Consider the following 25,461-nt stretch of genomic DNA (forward strand, 5'->3'; position numbering starts at 1 on the left):
GCAGGCAGTTTAGTTTCTTTCAGCAACAGCCATCCAAGACACTGTCAAATAGCATCCCCCCCCCCCCGAAAGGAGGGTTAGGCTGAAAACTCTTTCAGATATTAATAAAGCAGTGACAGTGGGCCTACTGCATCCATGCCCATGAGCAAGTTTCAGAAATTCTGTTGGAATAGTCTAATTTTTAAAGAACTTATAAATTTGAATACATTTTCCAGAATAAAGTCTAAATTCAATTGGCCGGGAAGAAATTTTTATAAATCGGTGGCTGGATTGGAAAGAGGCTTTTTTCCCTGCACCCTCCCACTGCTGGTGAAATCCCACATAACCCCTGCAAAGCATCATACAGGTTCAAGAGAGTGTTTCTGATTCAACAAAGGACAAGGGGTGGGGGGGGCAGTATAAACTAAAATTTAAAAAGACAACCTTACTTTTGCCTGAATTGTAAATACAAGGGTAAAACCAGTGTAAGAAGGCTGGGAAATCATCTACAAAGTCAAAATTTACAGAAATTCCTTTAAAGGCCTAAAGTTGCCAAAAGCAAATCACCACTCAGGGTTCTCAGAGAGGCCTGGAAAGCAATCACTTTTTCTCCAGAAGACACACTGTACAGGACTTTCAACACCAGCTACAACTCCAGCACCACTTCTCCTTACTTAGCTGGAGCATCCTACCTCTCAGATGGTTTCTAACATAAACACCAAGCCATAGTCCTCATCTCTGATTTTCAGACTGCTGCCCTCCTCCTGTTTCAAGGGAGAATATTCCATAAACTCTTTTCAGGTCAGGATCAGCTCTGACCTCTGTACAAGCTGGTACACATTCTGCCTTTACCTGGCTTTCACATGAGTTTCCAAGCTTCCCTGCTTTATGACCCACAGTAGCTCTGGAACAATTTAAGCAAAATCCTTCCAACTATTTTAGCATTAAAGCGGGGTGCAAAGATTAGTTAGCAACACAAACGTCACTACAGCAAATCTAGTTGCTTCGAACTTAACAGAACTGAGCTTGCAAGGGCAGCTATTTGGGTCTCTGAATACTTGTCATAATTAAGTCACAAAAACACAAGGCTCTGTGTGCTTTGTAGCTCTCTGCAGTCAGGTTGAGTTTTTGTTTGGTTGATTTTTTTTTCTTAAAAAGCATAAAATTTCTAGCTCAAAAAAATCTATCTAAATATGAACTGTATTTAGCAAACATGAGCATTATTTATCATCACAGCACTGCCCTACACCTCGTTACTACAATTTTCTACTTCCTCACATTTTTACTACTTGCTTTTACCTATCTGTACCTGTTTGAACGTTAAGTAGCAATCACATGATCCAAGTGCCTGGAAGTCAAATGGTAGACAAGATTTCATACTTAATTCAATTTTATATAAGTTTTCAAGCTGCCTTGTTTCTCAATTTGATACACTCCACTACAAAAAAAAAAGGTACCTCACAGAAGGTTTGGGTCAAGTCTGGTGCAGTATGTAAAGCCTTTAATAGCAAAGGAACGTACAGTGGGAAGTTCAGATACTATTCAGATACGTTGTTACTTAAAACCAGAGGAAGGACAAGAAAATGCTGGTACTTCAATTTACACACTGGCTAGGAAGATTTATTTAGAAGTTTTGTAATTGAACAGTTTTCCACAGTTCAGCTTTTGACAGCTCAGAGTCAAGAGAATCACACGTGATTTCAGATCTATTTCAGAAGCAAGTAGAAGCATCTGATATGCAATTTTGTAGGACACACCATAAGGAATTTTTGGAATTCTATTTTAATGTCCTTTCAGCACACACTTGAAGACAGTAAGGCCTTCAAAGCTACACAACCATCATTAGTTCAATGAATGGCTTGTGGATCTCCTTATAATTGCACGCCCTTCATATCTCAATTTCCTCATGCCAAGTCATGGGATTCAACAGTAACTCATTTCCCTTTCTAAGGCTTAGCTACTTTCTGGGAACACTCTTTCAAAAGTTATGCCTGGTATGAATCATACCTGAGGCCAACATCAGTTCAAAGATGCACAGTAGGAATGTAACTACTTTTTTTTTTTCCTGTGAAGATGCAGCATACATACATCCACACCTTCTTCCCTCACATTCCTAAAGATTTGATGCAAGGAACGAGACACACTGAATCTGTGCAGTGTGATTTACCCAGACTAAATGACAAGAAAAGTCAAAATTACTTTCATCAACATGGGCTCAAAGTTTTCAGACATGCAACTGTGGATTTTAGTTTACAGTTCCTTTCTTTCCTTTACACTTCTGGGCATCTGAAAGGCTTTTGAAAGGTTCACTTTAGACAGAAAACACCTATGAAGCTTTCACATGAACACATTAAGGCTCAATACAGGTTTCTAATCTCCCATACTCAGCACAACTGCTCCTGTTTCTGTACTGCAATGAGTTTCAGCAAGGACAATCAGCAGATGGAAGATGCTGACCAAAAGGCATTGAGTCTTCCCTAATTCATACAGGGAGAAAGTGAAAGAGGAAGAATAAGGAACTTCTCTGTATTTGACATGGCCCATGCAGAAGATAATTGTTCTCCATATACCTCAATGCAAGAGCCCTTCATTAGCTCAACCCAGAGTCAAAGAATGCAACGTGTGAAGTCAATGTTGTATCTCACAAAATATGTCAGTCTATGGCACAACCTGCTCCTTTAATACTAATTAAAACAGCAACAGTAGTATCAGAAAATAAGATATCTAATTACATAATAACTGAAAAAAAAAAACAATACAGCTATATATTACTCTTAAAAGGTAGCTATGTCCTTTGGTCTGTCCTCCCTTGCGCTCTCCCTCTCTTTACTAGCTAGCCCACTACACTCCTTCCTCACTAAATAACTAAATTTACACTGGGATGATGTAAACAGCTGGTAACTGTTCAGCAGGCACAAGAAATCTTCTCTTTGTACACCATAATCACATGTAGAAAATCTACACTGCTTTTTTAGAGCTCAGAACCAATGAGCCAACCAAGAACAAAACTGATATTCAATGCAAGCCCACAATGTTCACACTCTTCACTAATTTTCTGCATCTTCGTCCTTCTTTCCACGTCCAAATTTGTGTTCATCTCTGCAGAAAGGCTGGAAAGAGTCTGTTATTTAAAACATAAGGTAGGGACAGGTACAGAAGACACGGGTATTCAGTCTTAGGATACAAACAGGATAGCTGGTTAGGTGTGACAAAACAAGACTCACAACATAGAATTGACTTAAATGTAATGTTAGCAGGAAGGGTTCAAAAGCAAAATCATAACCCCATGCAGAGACTTAGGCAAATGAAGTTCTTTCTGTGTATTGTTTCAACAGCTGTGTTTGGTTATGGTCACTACAACATCAAGAGCGACAGACCAAGCAAGCTGGCAAACTCCACAACTCTGAAGAATAAAACCTGTCAGCACACCCTAAAAAAAATTGCTCTAAACCAGGATTAAGAAAAATCTTACAAGCACTGACCACTGGCCAGACCAAGCTCCTCCTGCTAGGTGTTTACATAAGATACAAATAACAATAAACTAGATGTCTTTCCATCTTTAACCAAGACCTTTAAGAAGCAGCAGCTAGAAATACTGTCTTTCCTTGCTGCTGTTTTCCTCTGAGTTTGTCTAAATAAATATTTACTCACTTGCAAGATGAAAGACCAACGCTACAACTGCTTCTTTGACACAACATGGGAACTACGCCATGGGGTAGAAAAGGGAACTTCGGGGTGCAAGTCCCACCTCATTAATAACATGCTGTAGCAGTTCAGAGAAGTCCCTTAAGCCTCTTAACACCACCCTGGGCAAGAGAGCATTAGTCCATATTAGCTGTGGGAATGACCTGGGAGTACAATTAAGCAATGGAAAACAAGATGATGCTCAGAATGACCCAAAAAGTTTACAGGACCTTACAGAATAAAGCATCAACAAAAATCAAAGGCAAGGCACTTTTGACGTTAAACAACCACTTGATTTTAAGCCTGCATTAAGTTGCACAAGCAAACAGCATACACTGATTAATAACCTGAAGCATATTAATGTTTATCATGTTACTGGATTACAAACCAAGGGCAAACCAGTAAGCCTCTCTCCATAAATAAGGGATGAGTCTAGTTACCAGCTACCAATACCTTTTCTTCACTCAATTAAGAATATTCCCTAACCCCCCACAAACCTCCTGAACAAAGCATTAAAACTGATTTACTACAGCTTTCTGACAGAGCTGTCTCTCTCTCACTTATCGATAGATCATTCCCTCTGCAAAACACATTGCACTTTTCAGGGGAAAAAAAAAAAAAATAGTATACTGCAGGTAGCAAAAATCTAGCCCCAGATCAACAGCCGGCCTTTTGGGCTACAATTGCAATTTTACAGTAACTTTAACAACTACTTCCTCCTAATTGCCTCCAACAAACCCTAGACATTGACACAGCTGGACAGGGATACAACTGTGTAAGATCACCAGGTCAACACAGACATGATGGTGTTTTACTGGAGCAGCACTTCCCTCCCCACTCAGCGTTTAACAACAGTGCACGTCAAAGAGAAGTGAAAGCAATATTCAAATACGACACTTTCCATCTGCTATTCTGATTTCCCCCAGCATATTTAGTAGGAAAGAGGAAGTAAAATATTTAAGAGTCAGTCTTTGTTTTCATATTACTCAGTGGAATATATATCAATAGGCATATTACACTATTTCAAAAAAAGATGCTTTTCACACTGTTTTAGCTGAAAAACTGGCTCCCATGCAGCCCTGAGCCTGTACAAGATCTTTCTTCACTTCTCCCACATACAAGACCTCTCAAACTCATTTGCCAGAGCACTCTGAATCACCCATTTCTGCCATGTTACTCAAGTTGTTGTGTACGAGTGGTATGCATCTTTAAATATGGTAACTATGAAATTTTAGCCTGTTCTAATCCACCCATAATCTTCTCATGTTGCTTCACCTCACTTGGAGCACCACAAGTATCTAAACACATGCCCAAGGTACTAGATTGTCACTTCCAACTGCTAAAAGTATGGTTTCATTTATTATTTGAATCCGGAAGTACTTGCAGTCCAGAAGTATTTTTTCTTTCTTTCCTGGGAAGTTCTTTCCAGAAGCACTTTCAAAAGAAAAAACAACCTTCTTCCACTTTAAAGTTCACTTCACTCACAATTCCACTCCTTTGTACCCTGGGTTCAAACAGAGCAGCAATATGAGTTTCTGAAGCACGTACATCAAGCTTGTGCAATTACTAAAATCCCAAAAGCTCAGAGAGTGTTGAATGTTTAGTATATAACATTTCTTTAAATGTAGCTCAGTGTGAACTTTCTTGCACAAGAAATCTATCCAGAATGGATAGAATCTTCACTTTTATGGTCATCAGTGAGATATTCAGATCTTGTCATCAACTTCACATTTCTTTGTAGGAAGGATCATGCAATAAGAGTATAAACCTGAAAAGGGCATTCACAGTTTTTTAATTCAATCCCTTTATTAGTCAACCAGTTCATGGAAGGTAAACATTACAGCGTGGTTTCATGTTCAAAGTAGATTTTGGGGGATTTTCTTCCTACCACTTAGGGGTCTGCTCCAGAACTTTGTTTGGCTGAAAGAAGTTTTTCAATTCCTAAGTAAGATTTTCATCTTCAGTATTCAAAACAAAGGACCCTTCCCTTCCAAACAGGTTTAGGACAGGGATAATCCATTGTTTGAGCAGTGGTGGGATGGGAGAAAACATATCTTGGCCACATGATACTTTTAAACCAGCTACTGGAAATGCCAACGTGCATTTCATGAAGCCAACATGCATCTAGTCAGACAAGTCTGTATCTGTACTGAATATAAACATGGGATGCTCTGCAGTTTGCTGAAATCAGAGTGCAAGGAAGCCTCAAATGGCTTCTCATAGAACCAGTTCAGGTCCCTTGCCCTTATCTCAAACCTCTGTCCCACACCATGTGAGCTAAACTGCTCCCAGAGTTAAGCTACTGGGGAAGCCACAGGAGCCATGTTTGCTGAGTGTTGCTCTCAGGCTCCTAAAAATCCATCAAACTTCAACTGGTTCTTTATGAATCCCAGTCTGAAAGTGAATGGAGGCTACAGAGTGTCCTTGGGAAGTTCCACTAACTTCTCTGCCCTAAACACCTCTCATGTCTGTGGCTGAAAACTCCCTGCTGCTCCTTTCACAGAATCACAGAATCAACTAGGTTGGAAAGGACCTTGAAGATCATCTAGTCCAACCATTAACCTAACACTGCCAGTTCCCATCTACACCATATCTCTCAGCGCTATGTCGACCCTAATCTTAAACACCTCCAGGGAAGGGGACTCTACCACCTCCCTGGGCAATCCATTCCACTGCCTAATAACCCTTCTGTAAAGAAATACTTCCTGACATCTAGTCTAAACCTTCCTTGGCGCAACTTGAGGCCATTACCTCTTGTCTCTTTCCACAGAAACTTTCACCATCTGACAAGAGATGCCTGTGAACTGAAAGACACAGAAGATATTGGGGTCACCTGGACTTTGGTCTAATACTGATCATGGCTGTGACAGCGGCAGATTTACCACTTCCCTTCTTACCACCACATCCACATTCCCCAGAGCATATCTAACTCCCTCACATGCACCTTCCCATGCAATACATCCCAAGTCTTTGAGCAGCTCGTCCTGGAAAACCACCTTGGACATGACTACACTGGAGCATATGGAAACATGATTGACTGACACTGAACTGGAACTAAAACTTCTGATGGAAAAGACCTCACTCGGTGTACAGCTCTCTGTGTATCCCCTATATCCATAATACCTTTTTTTTTCCCCCCCATTACTCAGGCTATCTCCAGAAGATCGCTTACATCAAGGTATCAATAATATGGGTCCAAAAGCTGAACAGTTTCCAGAGGAAAAAAGCATATATAGATGGAGGTGATCTGTGGTCCCATTATAGGGCTGCCTTATGTACAGTATAAACATCACGTTTTGTCTTCCCCTTATAATTTGGAAGTAAGCCACAGATGATCTTCAGAAGAAAGCTTCTTGCAACTGATCATCAGTCAGGCCAGTGGAACTTAACAACGTGAGAAGACCAAACTTTTTAGCTTACAACTGGCAAGTACTGGTGGCAGAGATGCACCCGCTGATAAGCATTTTCCCTGGGGTTGGTGTACGGTCAAACCACCTCGGAATGAGCTGCTACTAGGCTGGAATCTATGTTGGGTTTCGTTCGCTTTTCTTCTGTCATCTATTTTTATCACAATGAAGCAGTAGGGGACATTTTTGTCATTTTTCTAAAATGGTTCTAGCCATTATTTCTCATGGATCCTCCTCTGCTCCACCCAAAACCAATTACACCTATAGCTTATTCACGCCTTGGTTAGCCATCTAGACAAGAGAGATGCTTCAGTCTGTGGACATGGATCTGACTGAATGCCTGAACCACAGACTGAATAGAAATCGTTTGTTTAAAAAAAAGTACGGGTTCTTTTACTTCCTTGCAACTCCCGAGTCACTCACTACAATCTGTGTATCTGCATAGCTGTTTGTACAACAGTACCTGCAGTTCAAGGTAAAGTTTGCAGGTCTTCAAACACTATCTCACAGTTCATTAAAAGCTTCAGTCTCTCTAATGTTGGAATTGTAGTAAAAGCATATTGATTTCAGCATCAGGGATGTTTGAAGTGCAGGAGGCACTGGTTCTGGAGTCCACAAAGATGTGCTTTCCTATCTCTAGACAACCACACACGACATCTGTTTTGGTCAGCAATTAGCACAGTGACATTCAACAGATCATTTGACTGCAGCGTGACTGGCTCTCTAAGTTAAGACTGAATTTTTTTTGTCCAAACCCTTCCATCAAGAATATAAGAGCCTGAAAGGTTTGGCTCCCCCATCCCCCATTGCTTTGAACTGCTTATAATGACAGGACTGAAAAGTTTGGTTTGAGCGTTTAGAAATCAGTAGGCTATCACGACACTCCTGGCTTTCTTGAAACTAGGAAGAGATAATGCTAGAGAATCTCTGCTTTTAAACTCTTATTATTTCACAACCCATTTTCAGTTCCAGTAGACTCACTCTTCCAGCAAAAGAAAATGACATCCGGCACAATTACTTAGGGATATAAACTGGAATTTTATGCTTAACCAGATGCATTTCTTTACAGCCATATCCTCTATTTCCCCAACTTAAAATGTAGAATACAACAGCAAAAGGTATTCTTAGGCCAGGTCATCCTGTCACCAACGAACAAGTTAAAGAATAAGTTAGTCAGTCTGGCACAAGTGTGGTCACACTCGCAAAAGGTTTTGGACACAACTTTTTACTCCTGCAAATGCGTCAGTAGCAGGAGCTTTGTTTTCTAATCAAGGTGAATTTCAGTGGCACAATTAAGTCTAGACTAAACCCAAATTACACCCTCAACTCTTCAGTCCTTAAAAAAGTCACTTCAGTCATTAAAAGCACTCACCTTAAGTGCACATTTGAGAATCTGGTCTTTAGAGAGATTTGTAGCCATGACTCAGACCATCTTACTCTCATCCTTATAGTCATAAAATGCAGCACTGGGTGTTCTAGAGAAAATTGCCTACTAAAACAAATCACCGAGTTGATTTTTGTCCTGGCAGGTAGCAAACAATTACCTTGTGTTATGTAGCACCACACTTGGATCAGTCAGATTTTTACATTATGGCAGTGGTACAACAGACCGGGAATGACTTCTCCATTCTTTTTCATGATTCTGCAGTAAAATATCTCCAGGGTGATCAGCCCCTTCAAGGTAAGGTATCTTGCAATTCAGTAACAGACTTTTAAGCTCAGATAATACACTGAAAGATGATTTGTTATCAGTGTATCCGACTGTAGTTTCAGAGGTCCTTCATTTGATTGCAAGCACTGACACAGCACACAGATACCTCAGCACACCATCTTTATATTTGCAGAGCACACAGCAAAACAATACCTCAGACTTTGTCACAGACTCACGCTTGCTACAATTAGCATCTCTTCAGCACACATACAAGCATCCTACATGGTTTAAACTAAATATTTACTCGACTGGAACATCCTATAATTGATGATTCAGTTTCTGCTCCTACGAACTCCTACAAAGTTTCTGCTCCTAGAAAAAAAGACTGTGTTTTGGTCTCACTGTCACAAATGAAGTCCAATGACTAATAACTAAGGCTTCTCCCTGCAGCATTCACTTGATTCTTGCACAAACCTGGGAAAGAGTAAAACCAAAAATTCAGCAGGGAGAAGGCCATACCTGATCTCCTGAACGATCCACTGCTCCCTGTAAAGTTCATCCCAAGCAGTGCTCATGTTTATGCTCCTTAACACAGAACAGGCCCACATTTTAGAGTAAGTACTTGCTCTCAAATTAGGGTCAATACTTGCACAGCTCTGGTGGCCAAGAGCCATCTCCATTCCCTCCCGTTGCCCCTCAGTGGATGTCTGGTAAATCATGTTTATCCAACACACAGTTATATCTTCATCTCAAGTTGACATCTATTGATTTTTCTCTAGTAACTCTTCATTTTCACACCTGGTAACACATAGCTCAAGTAACTCAGATTGTATGTCGACTTCTTAATGTCGGCTGCACCGAGGCAATGAACCAAAACTTCCAAGTGCAGACTCATATCTCATAGTATTTCTGAAGAAGAACATGCCTTTGCTAAGTAATTATTCCCCTCTCACCACTACTGCTTAAGCTCCCAGACAATAAAAGTCACTGCATGCAGGAGGGGAAAGGGCACAGACTTAGTTTGATATGGATTGCTAAACCCTCACGCAGAGCCTAGACTTCCTCACTTAACCTTGCTCCTAATGCTCTCCAAAATTAAAATGTGGGACAGTTGCCCAGTAAACCAAAAGCCAACTATCAGCAAACAGGAAAAACAGAGTTAGCTGAAGGAAGGATGTGATGGGAAGGGAACATTTCACCACTTTTCAGAACACAGTGTGTGTTTTATCTGTGCTCACCCTCCACCCCATTAAGAGACACTGCAGGAGGGGAGAGGGCACCCCAGCTGCTCCTGCCTCATCACTTCCCCAAACTTAAAGCCAATTTATCCTGACACTTTCTATGCTACAACTCCCAGCTTTAGTTTGCACCCAGCACCTCTGTGGGCACAGCAGCAGCCTCTCGGGGAGAAGGACCCCCCACCCCTTGACTCTCCGGTACTGCCAGGAGAGGGGCACAGGCAAAGGGGACCTCACACTCTCATCTTCCTACCAGTGCAGGAGAAGGGTGCTCAAAACCCCTTGCCTCAGGGACCCTCCTTCCATCAGCTCAGGGACAATGCCTCAGGCATCCTCACACCTTGGGGAAACTCCCCCTTACAGCTCAGGAAGCACCTCTCCACCCCTTCACCTGAGGGCACCCCACACCTCAGGGACCACCCCCTCTGCACCTCACGGCACCCCACACCTCAGGGACCACCCCCTCTGCACCTCACGGCACCCCACACCTCAGGGACCACCCCCTCTGCACCTCACGGCACCCCACACCTCAGGGACCACCCCCTCTGCACCTCACGGCACCCCACACCTCAGAGACCACCCCCTCTGCACCTCAGGGACCATTCCCTCTTCACCTCAGGGCACCCCACACCTCAGGGACCACCCCCTCTGCACCTCAGGGCACCCCACACCTCAGGGACCACCCCCTCTGCACCTCAGGGACCATTCCCTCTTCACCTCAGGGCACCCCACACCTCAGGGACCATTCCCTCTTCATCTCAGGGCACTCCACACCTCAGGAAGCACCCGTCCTTCACTTCAGGCCACCCCACACCTCAGGGACCATCCCCCCCTACACCTGAGGGCACCCCACAGCACCTCAGGCAGCACCCCTCCTTCACCTGAGGGCACCCCACACCTCAGGGAGCACCCCCCTTCACCCCAGGGCGCACATCCCTCCCTCCCAGCTGAAGGCTGCCTCCGGGCCGCCCCTCCCCTGAGTACGCGCCGTACCTGCTGCGATGGCAGCTCCACATGCAGGGCCCGGGTGGCGGAGCCCGGGGGCAAGGCGGCGGGGCCGGCGGCCGAGCTCATCCTCACGGCAGGGCAACGGCCGGGCAACGGCTGCAGCGCCTGCGCATGAGCCCCGCGGGCCGCTCCCCCGCCGCCGCCGCCGCCGGGCACCCAGGGGTTAATGGCGGTAGCAGCACCGGCCCGGGCCGCTCGCTACGGAGCCATATTACCGCAGTGCTGAGGGGCGGGCGGCGGGGGGCGGGAGGGAAGGCGCGTCCCGCTCGCTCATTGGTCCGCGCTCCACCGAGGCGGGAGGGTTGGTGCGTCGCTGAGACACTACTGGTTAAAAGGAACGCCAATCAACGCCCCCCCGCCGCGGCCTCTGTCAAACCGTTGGCACGGCAGCCGGCGCCGATTGGAGCGTCGACTTCCGGAAGGCGGGACGTCGCCTGAAGAAGCGGCTGATGATTGGAGAAAAGCAGTTCTGATTGACGTCTCTCGTCCTCCGTCACGTGTGTGGGGAGCTGTTTTTATCACGTGGTGGGACGAAAATATTTTGCTGGGTGGGTGCGCGGGGGGGGGGGGGGGGCGCGGAGGGAGGGACGGGGCGCTGTCGCCATGGCAACGGGGAGCGGCCTGGCCCCGCCAAGGCCCGGGGCCTGCTGAGGGGCGGCTGGGCCCGGCGTCCCCGAGCGGCTGCAGTCCCTCGGCTGGACCCTCAGGGCACGCCAAGCGGCCCCACATCATGTCCCCCTGCCCCACATCACACCTACCTTCCCCACATCATGTCTCCCTTCCCCACATCACACCTACAATAGACCAGCCTGCCCCACATCATGTCCACCTGCCCCATGTCACGCCAACCTGCCCCACATCATGTCCATCTGACCCACATTATGTCTACCTGACCCACTGCAAACCAACCTGCCCCATGCGATGCCAACCTACCCCAGATCATGTCCACCTCACCCATGATCACACTTACCTGCCCCACATCACACCATCGTGCCCCACAGCAGACCAGCCTGCCCCGCATCATGTCCACCTGCCCCATGTCATGCCAACCTGCCCCACATCGTGTCCATCTGACCCACATTATATCTACCTGACCCACAGCAGACCAACGTGCCCCACGTGATGCCAACATGTCCCACATCATGTCCACCTGCCCCACTATCACACCTACCTGCCCCACATCATGCCAACCTACCCCACATCATGTCCACCTCACTCACGATCACACCGACCTGCCCAACATCACATCCACCTGCCCCACATCATGCTAACAAGCCCCACATCATGTCCACCTGCCCCATGATCACACCTACCTGCCCCACATCACATCCACCTGCCCCACATTGTACCAACCTGCCCCACAGCAGGCCAACCTGTCCCACATCACATCAGCCTGCCCCACAAAAGACCAACCTGCCCCATATCATGCCAACCAACCCAACATCACACCAACCCATCCCACACCACATCAACCCACCCCACACCATGCCAACCCATCCCACATCACACCAGTCCACGCCGCATCAGGCCAACCCTGATGCCAACACAGCCACCCTCCCAGCACCCACCTCCATCCTACCCCACCCAGTCAATGTCCATCCCACCCAGGAGGACCATCCCCACCCGGGGTGACACCATCCCCACGTACCGCACAGCACCGGGAGCGCCAGTCTTGTCCCTGCGCCCTGCTGGGGCCACCCGTCCCCACGGTGCCCTGCAGCACCTGCCCGGCGTAGGCGGCCGCGCTGGAGATGCTCGTCCCCATAGCGCTGCCAAGGACCAGCACGGGCTGTGCTGAAACACCCGTCTGCACAGGCAGGAACGCCCATCCCACCACCCCAGCAGCGGCACTGGGAACGCCTGTCCCCAGCACATGCTGTGACACTGGAAATGCCTGTTCCCACCGGGTTGGGAGGCTCTGGAAGGGTTGAGCGTGGCGTGTAGTGCTGGAAAGTCCTGTCCTCCTCTCTTCCTCTCTGCCTCTCCTCCTTTCCTCCTGTCCTCAGCCCCATGAAGCTCTGCACCATGGAGACCTTCCCTGCTGGAAACCCACCAAGCCTTCATTCACCTGCAGTACTTGTTGCATTTAAGGTGATGAATAAATTTGGTAAGAGATAAATCCCCTTGCGTTCTAGCCGGTCCTCAGAGATTAGAGGGGCTAGGGGCTCTTAATAGGTATGCCAATGGGGGCCGTAACCATAGGTCTGACCCAGACACACACACCAGCCCATATGCTGCAAGTCTGGTTGCATTCAAGAGAAGCCGTCAGATTCACGAATAGTACGGTTTATTGTTATGCAACACCTACAGATTCTTTAAGATTGCCTACGATAAATGCACAAACTGCAGGTTGGCTCTAGAGCACTACACTAAAGAAAAGGATTGCAATCACCCACACACAGTTCCTGGGTAAACACTCGGTGTAGCCAAGGGAACCTTACCAAAAGGCATCCCTTGGGGGGGGGCGAGAGCACAAACCCATCGATCTGTCCCTCCAATTTGGTGTCGGATTATCATCCCTCCAAGTTAGCTACAAACTTGGGGTACTATTTATTTTAGTAGGTATGGTGAGTGGGTGGGACTGCAGTCAAGTCACCATCTTTTAAGTAACGACACAGTACTTTCCCTGGTACCAGGGGTGCAGATGGTTTTTTGGGGAAAAAAGGGAGGATGAGGAACAAGGTCAGTGTGGTGGTTTAGCCCCTGCCGGGGTCTGAGACCACGCGGCCGCTGCCCCTCCCCCACAAAGGGAGTGAAATACAAAGCCCCAAGACTGAAATAAGGAAAGGTTTAATACAACAGTGCAACAGCAACACAACCAACAACAACAATAACAATAACAGTAATAGTGATAGCAATGAACAGAGCAAAATAGCTACCAAATACAGCAGTGAGAAGCACGATGTACAAGACCACGAGTGCACCGCGCTCCGCGCCAGGAAAAATGTGACCTGCCAGGATGTGACGTCGGCATGGTATCTGAATAACCCGGCTAGAGCTCCCCCCCACTGCTGGGGAAACTTAACCCTATCCTGGTTAAACCAGGACAGTCAGCTCGATGCGAGGGGTGCAGCTGGGTTTTGTGAGAAAAAGGGAGGATGTGGAACAAGGCCGGCAGGCTACTGCAAAAATCATCCCTTGAGAAAAAGGGTAGAGCAGGAGATAAATCTGTCCTTGAGACGAGTGAAAGAATGGGACCGTGTGGCCTACACCCCGCTTCGCATCCCTGCTTGGCGCCACGACAAGCACAAATCACGGGGACCTCCATCCCGTCCTGTGTTTGCTCTGGGCACCCTGTGCCAAGGAAATGTGTGTTTTACAGATTTCTCACTGTTTTGCTTTTCTCACGCTTCCAACACCTAACACTTCTAAAGCCCGACAACAAAATTTTGGATTTTGCTGTACCGCAAAATAAAAAAGAAGCTCAAAGATTTATTGGGCTATTCGGTTTCTAGAGGCAACGTATTCCCCATTTGGGACAAATTTTAACCCCTTTGTATAAGGTGACACGGAAAAAATATGAATTTGAACAGGGAAATGAACAACAAGCTGCTTTTGAGTTAGCTAAAGAAACCATTTAAAAGGCTTTAGATTTATGGCCTCTGCAGGAAGGAGAAGGGGAGTTAAATGTGTCAGTAAATGGATGCCCAAAGATCACAGCATTCTATCCAAAAGCTCCAACCATCATGCCAGCCCCACATGGCCCTGACCACCCCAGAAATCCATCTCATTTTCCAGGACAACTTGTCTTAGCTGAACTCCCCACAGTGGGAGCAGTATCATTCGTATTGGATACCCCAATAAACAAGTACACCTGGAAATCCAAAGATGCTCATGGAAAGGAGCACAAAATTAATACAAGGTGGATTATCCCATCTTTCTAATTATAACCCACTTCCAGTTCTCAAAACAAACCGAGAAGCTCTTCTTTTCTTTTTCTTGCAGGTAAACCCCCCCCGGAGACAGATATCCTAAGTCACAATGGGGAATCCTGATGTAAATCTAAATTTTTGTATAGTGTCAATGTTCATTGTCTTATTAATGTTTTTAGGATGTATTGTCTATCATTGCAAAAATTGCTTTGGGTGACCGTTCTCCTCTCCCTTGGTTCCGGGGGAAGCTCTGGTTTCCTAAGTGTTAACCAAGAATGGGAGGAAAACGAATTTGTGGATTTATTCTGTCATTCTGTTGCCAATATTATGAGCAAACAATAGACACCAAATCAGGGGAAGGTCCCTTTGCTAATGGGGCCTGGACTCTAAAAGGTCATTACTGGGCCCATGAAGGTGAGATGGAAGTACCAAGGCCTAAACCACACATGTGCTCTAGACTGGGGGTGTGGAAATTCATTTTCCTGCTGCATAGGCAACCCCCCCCCATTCCAGCGAGCCAGACCACCATCTTCAGCTACAACAACCACCAGAATGTATACCCTTTTGATACTTAATTTTGTGGCGGTTGCTCTGTTAGCTCTTGCTATATTGTCCCTTGTGGTATGTATGTGTTTGTCCTGTAAGCGTCCATGTAAGCCATCTTGTAGTTGTACCTGTTTGTGTAAACAAACCACCTATGCTGATGTAAAAAAGTGCTCAAGTGTTGAAGTATTGAAGCCTGAACAACATGCCCCGAGCCGAAGCTGCTCACTTAGCATGTAGTCATTAACAAAGTATGTATGCTCACAGTGAAAGATGCAGCTTAGACAGAGTATAATCAGTAGTGAGGATGAAATGCTCAGAGAATGTGTCCAACTCTCCTTGCTCAGCCTTGTTCAAGGCTGAGAACCCAAGTATTTGGCCTTGTTAGAAACTCCCTTGGTTTGCCCCCCCGGGCCCTGGCCAGGCTTTGGGTGGAATCCAACAGGAGGATGAAACCAGGTATTTTCCGCTCAAAACAAAGGTGTCAGTTATTCTGACTTGCTGATTTTTAGTATATGAGGCTGGACCCGCTTGCAGCGACTTTGGAAGCCTCACCTACGGGTGGACGCACCCCGTAGGACTCCCCACTTGCCGGGAAAGGCTCTCCAAATCCTCGCTGCAACTGGGGCTCCCCAGTGTCTGCAGATCTGGATGATGGTAACGTATGCAAGTGGTGACAAAGCAGTCAGTGCAGATTTTGGACCTCGCAATGATTGCCACGTTGCCTCTGGTGATGTTCCAGCTGGTTTGATCCGGGCCTGTAATGATGGCAATATGTACACCTCTTTATGGGCTGGATTGCCTGAACTCCAGGAAATGTGGAGGGATGGCAAGACCCAGGGGCAGCCACTCGCCTAGCCTGGGGACTGGAAGGGTTTTGGACACTTGGATATGCCACCACACGAACACGAACATGGTTAAGCAAATTAGCTTATCAAGTAGAGAAATTAGCCAATGCTACCGATGCTAGTCTGCATCTGCTCAACAATCAATTACAAGCCACCTCAACGTTAGCTCTGCAGAACCGCATGGCACTAGACTTAATGCTAATACATCAAAATGGACTCTGTGTCTATTTGAACCTCTCCAGTACTGACTGCTGTGTTTACATCCCTAATGTTACACAGGACCTCAACCTCCAGCTAAAGATACGGCAAGCAGTAGCAGACACCTGCGAGCTACAAGAGTCCATGAATGACAGCTGGCTTTCAAAATTGTTCAGTTCGTTTGGACTTGGTATTACCGGTTGGATCCAAAATCTAATACACTATATATTAATGTTCATTGTGCTTATAGTTGTCTTAGGCATAGCAATAAGTTGCTAATCAACCATAATGAAACTGTTAACATAAGAATGATTCAGCAAACTAACTATATCCCTTTAGAAGGGGAGAACCCAATCGAGGTCCCTGGTCCTGAAGACCTTAATTAGAGACGACATTCAAGTGTGTGGGTGTGACTGTAGTCACGGGGTGGAAGTGTTAGGTGTTGGAAGCGTGAGAAAAGCAAAACAGTGAGAAATCTGTAAAACACACATTTCCTTGGCACAGGGTGCCCAGAGCAAACACAGGACGGGATGGAGGTCCCCGTGATTTGTGCTTGTCGTGGCGCCAAGCAGGGATGCGAAGCGGGGTCTAGGCCACACGGTCCCATTCTTTCACTCGTCTCAAGGACAGATTTATCTCCTGCTCTACCCTTTTCTCTCAAGGGATGATTTTTGCAATAGCCTGCCGGCCTTGTTCCACATCCTCCCTTTTTCTCACAAAACCCAGCTGCACCCCTCGCATCGAGCTGACCTTGTTCCTCATCCTCCCTTTTTTCCCCAAAAAACCATCTGCACCCCTGGTACCAGGGAAAGTACTGTGTCGTTACTTAAAAGATGGTGACTTGACTGCAGTCCCACCCACTCACCATACCTACTAAGATAAATAGTACCCCAAGTTTGTAGCTAACTTGGAGGGATGATAATCCGACACCAAATTGGAGGGACAGATCGATGGGTTTGTGTTCGCCCCCCCCCCAAGGGATGCCTTTTGGTAAGGTTCCCTCGGCTACACCGAGTGTTTACCCAGGAACTGTGTGTGGGTGATTGCAATCCTTTTCTTTAGTGTAGTGCTCTAGAGCCAACCTGCAGTTTGTGCATTTATCGTAGGCAATCTTAAAGAATCTGTAGGTGTTGCATAACAATAAACCGTACTATTCGTGAATCTGACGGCTTCTCTTGAATGCAACCAGACTTGCAGCATATGGGCTGGTGTGTGTGTCTGGGTCAGACCTATGGTTACGGCCCCCATTGGCATACCTATTAAGAGCCCCTAGCCCCTCTAATCTCTGAGGACCGGCTGGAACGCAAGGGGATTTATCTCTTACCAAATTTATTCATCACCTTAAATGCAACAAGTACTCATGGTTTTGCAATATTCATGCTATGTTGACATGCATTGTACCGGTGTTGTCTTCAGCATGCATTTTGGTCTTGAGTATTCAATGGTGAACTCATTAGAAATTTGAAAAAACAAAAGAGGAAGAACAGTGAAAGGTGGAGTGGAAAGTCAAGTTTTCTGGAGTTTGATTGCCCTCCTCACAGAAGTCATCCTCTTCCATTCTCCTTCATCCTCTTCAATCCTTACCCTCCTTTGCAGCCATTCACCATGGTCTGCCTTTCTCCAAAGTAATTCCTAGGAGTTGAAAATGGAGCTGCCACTTTTCCCCTCGGTAATTCCCTGGTTTACCATATGGTAACATGTCCATGTGGGCTTTTTTTACCAAGTTGTGTGATTCTCCACGTGAGTGCCCAATAAATTCAATAACTCAAGCTTACGTTTTGGGCATCGTGAGCCTGGAGTTGTGTTTGAGTTCTGGATGTTACTGTCTCCGATCAGGAAAATTATTCCAAAACAGTGGCCTTTTTTTGGAAGATCTTCTGAAAACCAGTGCATCTTCATTTTTTTTTTCTCATGAAAAAAACCTCTGCTATTTCAGTGTTTTCAACAGCAAAATGTGCTATTTTCAAGCATGCAGGACATCAAGAGTTTCAAATATAGTAATTTTGGACTTGCTATATCAGTTTGATTCACCTCGTCGTTTCTGGTTCATTACAATGCATGTGCTCCTTCCTTTTGAACTTTCCATCTTCACCTTGGAGGATCAAAACTTGCATTTTAAGATGAAATTTTGGAGGTTTTGTGCCCAAGGTGTGAAAAATGCATTTGGAATGACAAAAATTATCTTAACGTCAAGAGATTTGGGAATGCTCTCTGAATTTGAAACTCTTTAGATATGCTTCCTCCAGTGAGCAAAACTAATTCTAGCTCAGAATTATATATAAAATCAGAGAGGATCACAGTTGTAAGAACAGTTATTCCTGAGATGAATCACTACAAACAGTTTATGGAAACAGCGTGAAGATGCCACTGCTTGTTTGCCCAAAACATCAGAAGATTTTTTAAAAAAAAAATCAATCTTTGGATGATACGTGACTTTTCTGTGACTAATTTATGCTGATTTGTTGAATTTAAAGTCCATATGACACTACCGTAGCAGGGTTTTCCTATTTTTCTTCATTTCCCCAGGAGCAGATGACTATCTCAAAACTTTCTTAAAATAATGATGTTTAGAAAAGTCAGATGAATTACTTAACATAGCAGCTCGCATGCCCTATATATGGAGATTGCATTTAATTTGCTGCTTAATGTACAGTGAGAGCTCTAACCCAGAATTCAGGGCCTAAAAAACAAAATTTCCCCCAGAGGAAAATTCAAATATGACCCCAAATTCTATGTTGATTTATTAATGATTTTGTAGCAGTGGAACTGATACAGCTCCAAAGAAGTCCCTGCAGATTTCCAGCTCATGCTAGGTAAGGTTTTAGCCTCATATTCTAAATTTCAGACTTATCTTTGCTTTTTGCTGTCTTAGCGTGACAAGGAGCATTATAAAATGAGGAGTTTCTAGGGATAAGGTTTCAGTTTTACATTTGATTTTCATCAGCTTTGAGAGGTTAATTCCATCCCTTGCATAGTTCACCACAGTGACCATTCAGCATAATGAGAATCATTTAATAACCCAGATTGTGCCTGAATTCGAGCAAAATAAATATCCCTTTTGGGCTTAAAATAATGAGTTAATTTAATAAGGATTGGTGGATTATTTTAACCAGAGTATTTGCAAGCTGCAGTCAGGGAGAACTGTGGCTTCTTTCATCCCTGGTTTATGAACAGTCAGTCAGAGCAGTAATGCTGGAGCAGTACTGCCTATCTCAGCTCTATACGTGGCATTATGTAGGACCCTATGTAATTTACTGATGCCCTAGTAAGTTGTCATTTGAATTTTTTAACCACATAAAAAGGCCAGTGTTATCGTCTGCATCGTTTTGAAGATCACAGCATGACTTTTATTACGTCCCAGTGGATTTTCCTGCAGTTGATTATCATAAAAGATAAAATTCCTGGGGCTGCAGCAAGTGCATGGATGCATGCAGCGCTCCTACCTCCACGCCCTGCCCCTCTACCCAAACTGACTAGTGTGGTTAATACTCCAGTGGGAAGGGATCCAACCTGAGGGACCTGGGCAGGCTGGAGAGGGGGGACCCTCTGAACCTCATGGAGGTCAACAAGGCCAAGGGCAAGGTCCTGCCCATGGGTCGGGGCAATCCCAGGCACAAATCCAGGCTGGGCGAGGAGTGGCTGGAGAGCAGCCCCAAGGAGAAGGACTTGGGGGGGTTGGGGGGTGGAAAACTGCCTGTGAGCCAGCAACGTGTGCTGGCAGCCCAGAAAGCCACCCGTGTGCTGGGCTGCACCCAGAGCAGTGTGGGCAGCAGGGCGAGGGGGGGATTCTCCCCCTCTGCTCCACTCTCGGGAGACCCCCCTGCAGTGCTGGGTCCAGCTCTGGGGGCACCAACAGCAGAAGGACACGGACCTGCTCGAGCGGGGCCAGAGGAGGCCATGAAGATGCTCGGGGGGCTGGAGCACCCCCCTGTGAGGACAGGCTGAGAGAGTTGGGGGGTTCAGCTGGAGAAGAGAAGGCTCCGGGGAGACCTCAGAGTGGCCTCCCAGGACTGAAAGGGGCTACAGGAAAGCGGGGAGGGACTCTTGATCAGAGGGGAGGGATAGGATAGGATGAGGGGTAATGGTTTTAAACTGAAAGAGGGGAGATTTAGATTAGATGTAAGGAAGAAATTCTTCCCTGTGAGGGTGGTGAGGCCCTGGCACAGGTTGCCCAGAGAAGCTGTGGCTGCCCCCTCCCTGGAAGGGTTCAAGGCCGGGTTGGACGGGGCTTTGGGCAACCTGGGCTAGTGGAAGGTGGCCCTGCCCATGGCAGGGAGATTGGAACTAGATGATCTTTAAGGTCCCTTCTAAGCCAAATCATTCTGTGATTCTAAGATTCTATGATCTTCAGTTTTCTTCAAGTGAATCCAACAGGCAAACAGGAAAAAAAAGTTTTCAAAAACATCATTTGATTACTGAGCATGTCTTGTGTTCACATGTGATCTAAACTCACACCAGCAGCTCCTCATTTTGACCTTATGGAAATCCAGTAGCAGTTTCTTCTGAGCACTTTTTGTGGAAAGCAAAGCCAGAAAATAACTAAAATTATTATTAACAGAATTTCAAAATGCAGTTTTAACAAATTAAACAGTCTTGAAGAATAAAGCATATTTTTGAAAAATCTCTGGAGAAAGCTGAATGAAATACCACTCAGGAATTGTCAGAAATGCTGTTTGAAAATTTAAGTGCCATTTCTTGAAGCACTACTGTATCAGTGCTCTTTTTGCTTGGTGGCACTGAATTTGAGACACATGGGCTAGTGTCCTTTCAAATGACATGTGGTGGAGAGATGCTGCTGGCAGGTCATTATGGAGATTATTTAATAGACTTTACTGCAAGTTCTGGCATGCTAGAAGCTTTGGGAAAGGAAGCAATGATTTTGTGGCTAGTGGTAATTCCTACTTCTGCCACAGATTGGGTCAAATATGCTCCTTATTGGGGTATGAGATCATTGAAAAATCACTCAAATGAGCAAACGTACTTCACTGATGGATGGAAGGATTCCAAGCGCAGAGCAAAATACTTCAAGTTTGTGAGCTATTTAAAGAAGAGGAAAAAGTTTTACCACTGAATGCCTATTAAATAATGTAATTTACAGTAACAGATGTGGGGTTAAAAGAGTTTGTTTAGCTTTGCCTTTGGAGAGATCAAGATCAAGCAACAGCGACTTAACATAAGAGACTGGGTTTGCGGGTGCTAAACCCTGGACCCTTTTATGTCCAAGGTATTTCTGAGTGTCTGTATTTCTAGGTGCAGGTGAATATGTTTGCTCTATCCCCAGAGTTTCTTTTAAACTGCTGTAAGACACTTGCAGCTGCCTAAGACTTTCTAGTCATCCCTATGCAATATATCAGAGGCTCACAGTGAAAAGCACAATAAAAGTCAGATCTTTTTTTCTATGAAGGCCCTTGGTTTTGACTTAATAGCAATATAAATCTGTGAGCATCAGCTGAAGAGCCATTAAGGTATCAGCTGGTGCTATAAAAGTAATGGTCTCATGAAGATGTTCCAAAAAATGTTGAAAACATGTGCTCAAGTTATACCACATTAGACTCCAAGGGAGGTTTATTAATTTGAAAGTAAATTGGCCATATTTTGCACTTCACCATTGCTGTCAGCTGCATAAATGATTTTGTTATTTGATTTCATTAATATATCATAAGTTTCCTGCGTGTCCCAATATAGATAAACCTTACCTCAAATAGAGAGACTTCATCGTGTTTTTGACACATCATCAAGTGGTTCTGGTCACATTATGTGCACAGAGGAGATCCCCTTTCAGTAGAAGACATCTTCAAGTCAGCTCACAACGGAGGACACGGAAGGGGATTCCCGGTGCTTTGGAGTGCAAATGATGCTTAGAACATCTATTATTATCCTGGTGCTAGGAAGAGCTATTATTTTCATGGAAAAAACTTCCTTCTTGGACTCAAATCTTTATTTTAAATATGTATTTTAAATGTGATAGGGAAACAAAATATATTTTAAATGAGATACAGTCGTGAAGGAGAAGAACAGCACTGTCTCAGAGCAAGGTCATCCCCATATCAACCTTTACAAACCAGCTTTACTCCCATAACGACTAGGCTGTACAAGAAGTCATTGGCAATTTTGGTAATTTCTTTAGGCACCGAGTGTCTTTTTGCTGCATGGACTTTCACGTTTGGCACGTGGGCTCTTCTCCTGTCAGTGTCTTCACAGCTCAATTGCAAAATATGGAGTAACAGCCCACAAAACAAACCTGGCTTCTGTGAAAACGCTTATTGCTTTAAACCATATTGCTTTAAAACCACGTGTGTATTATTTCTCTAAAGCCTTCAATATACGGAAACATTGTGGTCTGGGGGGAAGGGTGTTGTTTGTTTTGCTGGTTTTTCTGGGTAGCTTGAGAAACGTGTTGGTAGACTGGAGTCATCCAACCAGGCTGATCTCAAATCCACTGAAGTCAACAGATTACAGCATCTTTGGTGGATTTTTGATCAAGCTTATGGTGAGGGTTTACAAAAAAAAAACCCTTATCAAGTCATGCTGGCTTGGGATGAGGTTTGCCAAATGGTCAAGACACCATGATGCAACTCTGCTCAGCGATGAATACTGTACCTGAATTAGCTCAGACCCACTTTTTCTAAACCTTTTCTCACCAACCTGTGATGGAGTCAGTCTGTTCCAACCTTCTTAATTATCCTAGAAAGTTTTTCTTTAATAGCAAATCCCTTTTTTTTTTTTCCTGCTGCCTTAAAAATCTATTGTTACTTGCCTTATTTTCAGGGAATGATGAATTCCTGGATCTAAGATACTGGCAAACTTCAGGGAAATTTCACTCAGTTTTGCTACAGGAATCTCACCCACTGGTTATAGTGTAACCTGAGTATGTGAACCTGGATTTTTTTATTTGGAAAAGATATTTCAGCATGTTTACTTCTACGAGAGGGTTGCCAATTAGTTTAGAAGTTGTTTGAATTAGCCTGTTGAAAAATGCAAACAAAAACTTATTGTCCAAAAGAACTGGAGGGGGGTCAAGTGGCAGGGGGTTGTAAAAACTGCCTTCAGAAGGATGTTATTACCTCATCACTGTGGCCATAAAGAAAAGCTTTTACCAGGAAAAAGTTTAACAAGTTCAATAAATGTTCAAAGAACCTCACAAAAGCTTTTCGGTTTGGAAACAACATGAGCTATTTCTCGATGCATTATGTTTTGAGTGCGGTAAATGAGAACTGCTGCCACGCGAGGTCGTGCTGTGATCTTCCCAGGTTTCATAAGCGAGGCAGAATCAGGCCAAGATAGTTTGGAATGAGGATGTTTTAAAAGGCCTCCTGGAAATGACCTTTGGGACTAAAGCCATGAGCCCGCAGTGTGCTTACTCAGGGTCATGTCTGCATTAAACACGGGAGGTTTTGGCTTTGTGGGGACTATAGATGAGCTTCGAGTGAGGGAGTGCTTGCATCCTGATTAAAGTGGCAAGGTGCTCTTTTGCCCTCTGAATTGCTGTTGCAATAGTTGGGAAAATGTTTCAGATCAGATATAAAACCAAAACCCCAAGTCATTAAATGTGCTCTAGAACGGAAGATGCTGTAAATATACATGATTACTGAACATGCTTTGTAAGTGAACAGAGGCGGCTGAACCAATTTATTTGACTATACAGACAATTAACATGTCCTGAGCTAAAAGGCAGAGGAGGAAAAAAAAAGGAGGATTAATCAGCTTGGGATAAGGAACTGTATTTTCCAAGTTTTTTTTCCCAGAGTTTTCAGTTGGTTATAGGAGAAGGCTACATCACCAAACTGTTTGCTTTGGGATTACTCCAGATATAATTGTTACAGGCCTGAGTTTTTGTAACACAGTGTTGATCTTTCTGGGGACTGTCTTAGGGGTGTACTGAATCTCTCTTTCTCTGCTTTCTCTGCCGTTGATGTTGCTTCTTGGACTGTCAGTAACATGTCTACATCTTCCGTGTTGTATTTTTTTAATTATAGAAGTTGGAAAAAAATTTAGAAAATCTGTTATAAGATCATACACTGAGCTGAAGTGTTAGCCTCTGATAGCCTAAGTGTATGGCACAGAACTAGCTCAAATGTTGTTTTCCCTTGGGATCATTATTTTTTAACATAAAGTTTCAGTGTATCTAACTTCAAAGGAAGACAAGCCATTGCTCTGGAGAAGGAACTGACAACAAGCAACTCCTTTGCTCTGAAAGTAATTCTACAACCTCAGATCAGCCACCGAAGCATCTTTTATGTCAGAAAAATGTAATCAGTTACAGCTTTCTGCTTGCTCACAAGACACTGAGTCTGCCCAGGACCATCCACACCAAAGCAGCTCAGTGACCATTTAGCACATGGGGTCCACCACACCCACCCACCTCAACGTGGTCATCACCAGTCACTCACTCTCGCTGGATATTACATTGAAAGCCCATGTAAATCAACCAGAAGATGTTTTCTCCTTTCAGTGGACCGTGTATCAAGGCCAAAGGCTGGTGGTTCACCACTGAATAAGCACTGGGTCTGCAAGATGCTGAAAGGACTGTCTTCCAAGCAAGATGCAAAAATCCAAAGCCGCTGTATAGGTATGGCCATGAAATATCCCCTGTCACATTGCCAGAAGTCCCTGAAGGAAATTTATCTCTGAATTCTGCTTGACTTAATGTCCCACCCTTTACTGCATCTGCATTTTCATCTTGCAGAGGTGGTATTGTGATTTCCTCACTTAATCTGATGTGTAATGGTTGTGCTTTCCACCCCAGAAGTGGTTGCATTTCACCAATAGGCAAAATAAATCATTCTATGGAATATTTATAGAGTTCTTTAGGGCCCTTTGAATGGAAAGCCTCTGCAGGAAGATCCATTAATGAATATGAAATCTAAGCATACGTAAGGAGAAAATAAAATCAATATACACATTGGCTGGGAAGCCTCGCCAGGACAGCATTTGTACCACAACGTTGTACTCTCATCAGCTATAGGCGCCTCCAGGACAATATAGCAGCATTATACCAAACAGTCAAGACTTCCTTGATCTTTGACTTATTAG

The 25,461-nt window shown here is 44.8% G+C and overlaps 1 protein-coding gene across 9 annotated transcripts in view; it reads right to left on the minus strand.

Annotated features, from left to right (window-relative positions):
* UVRAG (UV radiation resistance associated) overlaps positions 1-11,176 on the minus strand; it is a 98,121-nt gene extending 86,945 nt beyond the window's left edge. For 2 of the 9 annotated variants that reach the window (XM_074860516.1, XM_074860512.1), the window contains exon 1: positions 10,953-11,176. In XM_074860516.1, the coding sequence (XP_074716617.1) occupies positions 10,953-10,975 (23 nt within the window). In that variant the 5' untranslated portion in view covers positions 10,976-11,176. Of the gene's footprint in view, positions 1-8,442; positions 8,560-8,614; positions 8,794-9,240; positions 9,517-10,952 lie in introns of those variants that run through there. The other 7 variants (XM_074860518.1, XM_074860515.1, XM_074860510.1 and 4 more) reach the window with 6 other exon arrangements.
* Between the last annotated feature and the right edge of the window lie 14,285 nt (positions 11,177-25,461).

The sequence above is a fragment of the Strix uralensis genome, chromosome 2 (genome assembly GCF_047716275.1).
Source record: "Strix uralensis isolate ZFMK-TIS-50842 chromosome 2, bStrUra1, whole genome shotgun sequence".
Lineage (NCBI taxonomy): Eukaryota > Metazoa > Chordata > Aves > Strigiformes > Strigidae > Strix > Strix uralensis.